Consider the following 2,375-nt stretch of genomic DNA (forward strand, 5'->3'; position numbering starts at 1 on the left):
CGGCAGTCGGCTCTGCGCGATGTCAAGCTCATGGGCCCGGCTGGCTTCCCCGAGAAACGCGCCCCAGCAGGCATCCAGCGACGACAAGTTCCGGGACGACCCTTTTGCCGTCGTCTTCGAGGCCGGTCCAGCCAAGCGCGACCTCCGCATCGACCCCGGCCCTTCGATGCCGACTTTGATTACGAGTTTGTAGACGCTCACCCCAACAAGGAACTCGTCTTCTACTTCCGCCCCGACCGTGTCCTCATCCAGGCCGATCTGTTTTTCAACCTGCCTGCCACCGAGCAATACTCTCGGGTACCCGACGCTCAGAAAGCTCCTGGTCTTGCCGATAGGCTGTTCGGCAGCCTGCAGACGACCGAAGGCGACGGCAAGTGGGCGAGGCGCGTCCAGTGGCACCTGTTCAGCGCCAAGGACCGGAAGGGCTACAGCGAGAGCGTCCGTCGCATTGCCGAGTGGGATTTTGAGACGGTCATTCCCTGCCATGGCGACACCATGGTCGGTGACGGTAAGGAAAGGTTCCTCAAGGTCTTCGCCTGGCATCTGAATGGTGGGAAGAAGCTCTAATCACCTAGTCCGTCATGTTCTCGTCACGTTCTCGTCATGTACAACAAAGTGTTTTTCCTGTCGTCTCTTTGATACCAGTTTCTTCTATCATAAACCTGTCAATTCATACTCATAATAAGTGTACATGTTTACTACCTATGTTCACGTTGACGAAACTCGCCATAGCTCAAGCCAACTCATGCCGTCCCTGCGTGCCTTGAAAAACGGGAGCCTCGAACCTCCGCGGATCCTCGGGCGCCTCGGCCCTCCCTGCTGTGGTATGTCCCACCGGAGCCTCGAAGACGGCCGAGTCGGCGCCGGCCTCCTGCACATCCCGTGACACAGTCGTCGGCAGCTCGCTACTGCCGGACACGGGGCTCCATGGGCCAGCGGAGCTGGGGGTGCCCTTTTCACCGTCGGCATCGGTCGGGCTGGACGCTGCGGCGGCAGCCTCGTTGGCTTCAAGAGCGTCCGCAGCTGCCTTTGTCTTTCGAACACGCCGGCGCCAGAGGAAAAAGAAGATGAGGGCCGCGAGGACACCGAGACCGCCGACACCGATACCGACGCCGAGGCCAATTTCGAGGGCGTTGGAGTCGCCGCCGCCGCCAGAGCCGCCGCCACCGCCACCGCCATCGCCGCCCGAGCCGGACTCGGCGGCCGAGGTGGCAGCGTCGGCGGGTGAAGTGGAGGTCTGGGAGGCGCCGCCGGATGTTGCCGAGGAAGAATCTGACGTGGACGTAGGCGACACACCTATCGTGGTCACGGCGGACGGGGCGCCGCCTGGATATGGTTGTTAGTTGGTGGGGTACGTTCATGCGTCACGCGGAGACAGGGGTCGGCCGAGCTTGGTTTGCGGTGCTTGGAGTGGAACGGCGGCCGGCGCTCGAGCGTTGTTTAAGCTTCTTGCTAAGCTTCGGGGAAAACAACAAGCATATCTGCTTCCCGTCGGCTGTCTTGGCGCGCGCGGTGCGCGAGGGGACCAAAAGTCGAGAAGGAAAAGAAAAAAAAAAGTAGTAGTAGAAAACAAAAACAGGACGGAAAGAGAGTTGGAGGGGGAGAACGTACCGGAAAAGCGGATGACCTCCTCTTCCTCGTCGCAGTCGGCGGCGTCGTCCGAGTTGGCGCAGTAAAAGGCGCCAGGCACGGCCTGGCATGCGGCGATGGGCTGGGGCACGTTGAGGTCGTCGAGGTCCTCGGCATTGGTGCACCACCGCGGGCAGTCGGGGCTCGTCCAGGTCTGGTCGGTGCAGGCGCCGCGCATGAGGGTTGCGCCGGCGAGCTGGGCGGGATCCTGCCCGGCGGCCATGCAGAGGCCGTTGCTCAGGCAGGCCCAGCCCTGGTTGCAGCAGTGCGAGTGCGTCGTGTCGGCGCCGGCGCCGCCGCACGGGGCCATGTCGGCCGCGGCGGCGGTGCTGTTGGGGAAGAAGCAGGGCGCATCCGTCGACTGGGCTGCTGTTGTCGGGAGGAGAAGGGCGAGGGCGGCGGAGACGAGGAGGAGGAGAGGCGGGAGGCCATGTGTGCTGCTGCTGCTACTGCTGCTGCTGCTGCTGCTACCCCTCGGTCCCCGTCTCGCTAGGGAACATGGTGCCTGGCGTGGACTGTTCATCACGTTTGGTTGTTGGTAGAGTCAAAGCCCAGCTCTCGTCGTAGTCATGAAGTGTTGGCGAGCGAGCGTTGTGGCGCCAAGCAGCGAAGCAGCGAGGTTGGCAGCGCTGGTCACAAGATGTGTAGATGTTGATGGTCGTGGTGATGATGGTTTGGATGGTTGTGATGGCGATGGCGATGATGATGACGGTTGACGACCAGGTCGAAACGAACGAAACGGGCAT

General features: G+C 62.2%; 2 protein-coding genes across 2 annotated transcripts in view; one reads left to right on the forward strand and one right to left on the reverse strand.

The window, feature by feature from the left end:
- VDAG_01878 (uncharacterized protein) overlaps positions 1-567 on the forward strand; it is a gene marked incomplete at both ends in the record, with an annotated part of 958 nt that extends 391 nt beyond the window's left edge. Inside the window, one exon of the mRNA XM_009657907.1 lies at positions 7-567. Coding sequence (XP_009656202.1) covers positions 7-567 — 561 coding nt within the window. The remainder of the gene's footprint in view (positions 1-6) is intronic.
- Positions 568-733: 166 nt separating this feature from the next.
- On the reverse strand, positions 734-2,375 carry VDAG_01879 (uncharacterized protein; the record flags this gene model as incomplete). Its single annotated transcript, XM_009657908.1, has 3 exons — positions 734-1,326; positions 1,612-1,958; positions 2,101-2,375. The coding sequence occupies 3 exons, from the start codon at positions 2,373-2,375 to the stop codon at positions 734-736; spliced, it is 1,215 nt and encodes a 404-aa protein (XP_009656203.1).

This window comes from Verticillium dahliae, genomic scaffold (assembly GCF_000150675.1).
Source record: "Verticillium dahliae VdLs.17 supercont1.3 genomic scaffold, whole genome shotgun sequence".
NCBI lineage: Eukaryota > Fungi > Ascomycota > Sordariomycetes > Glomerellales > Plectosphaerellaceae > Verticillium > Verticillium dahliae.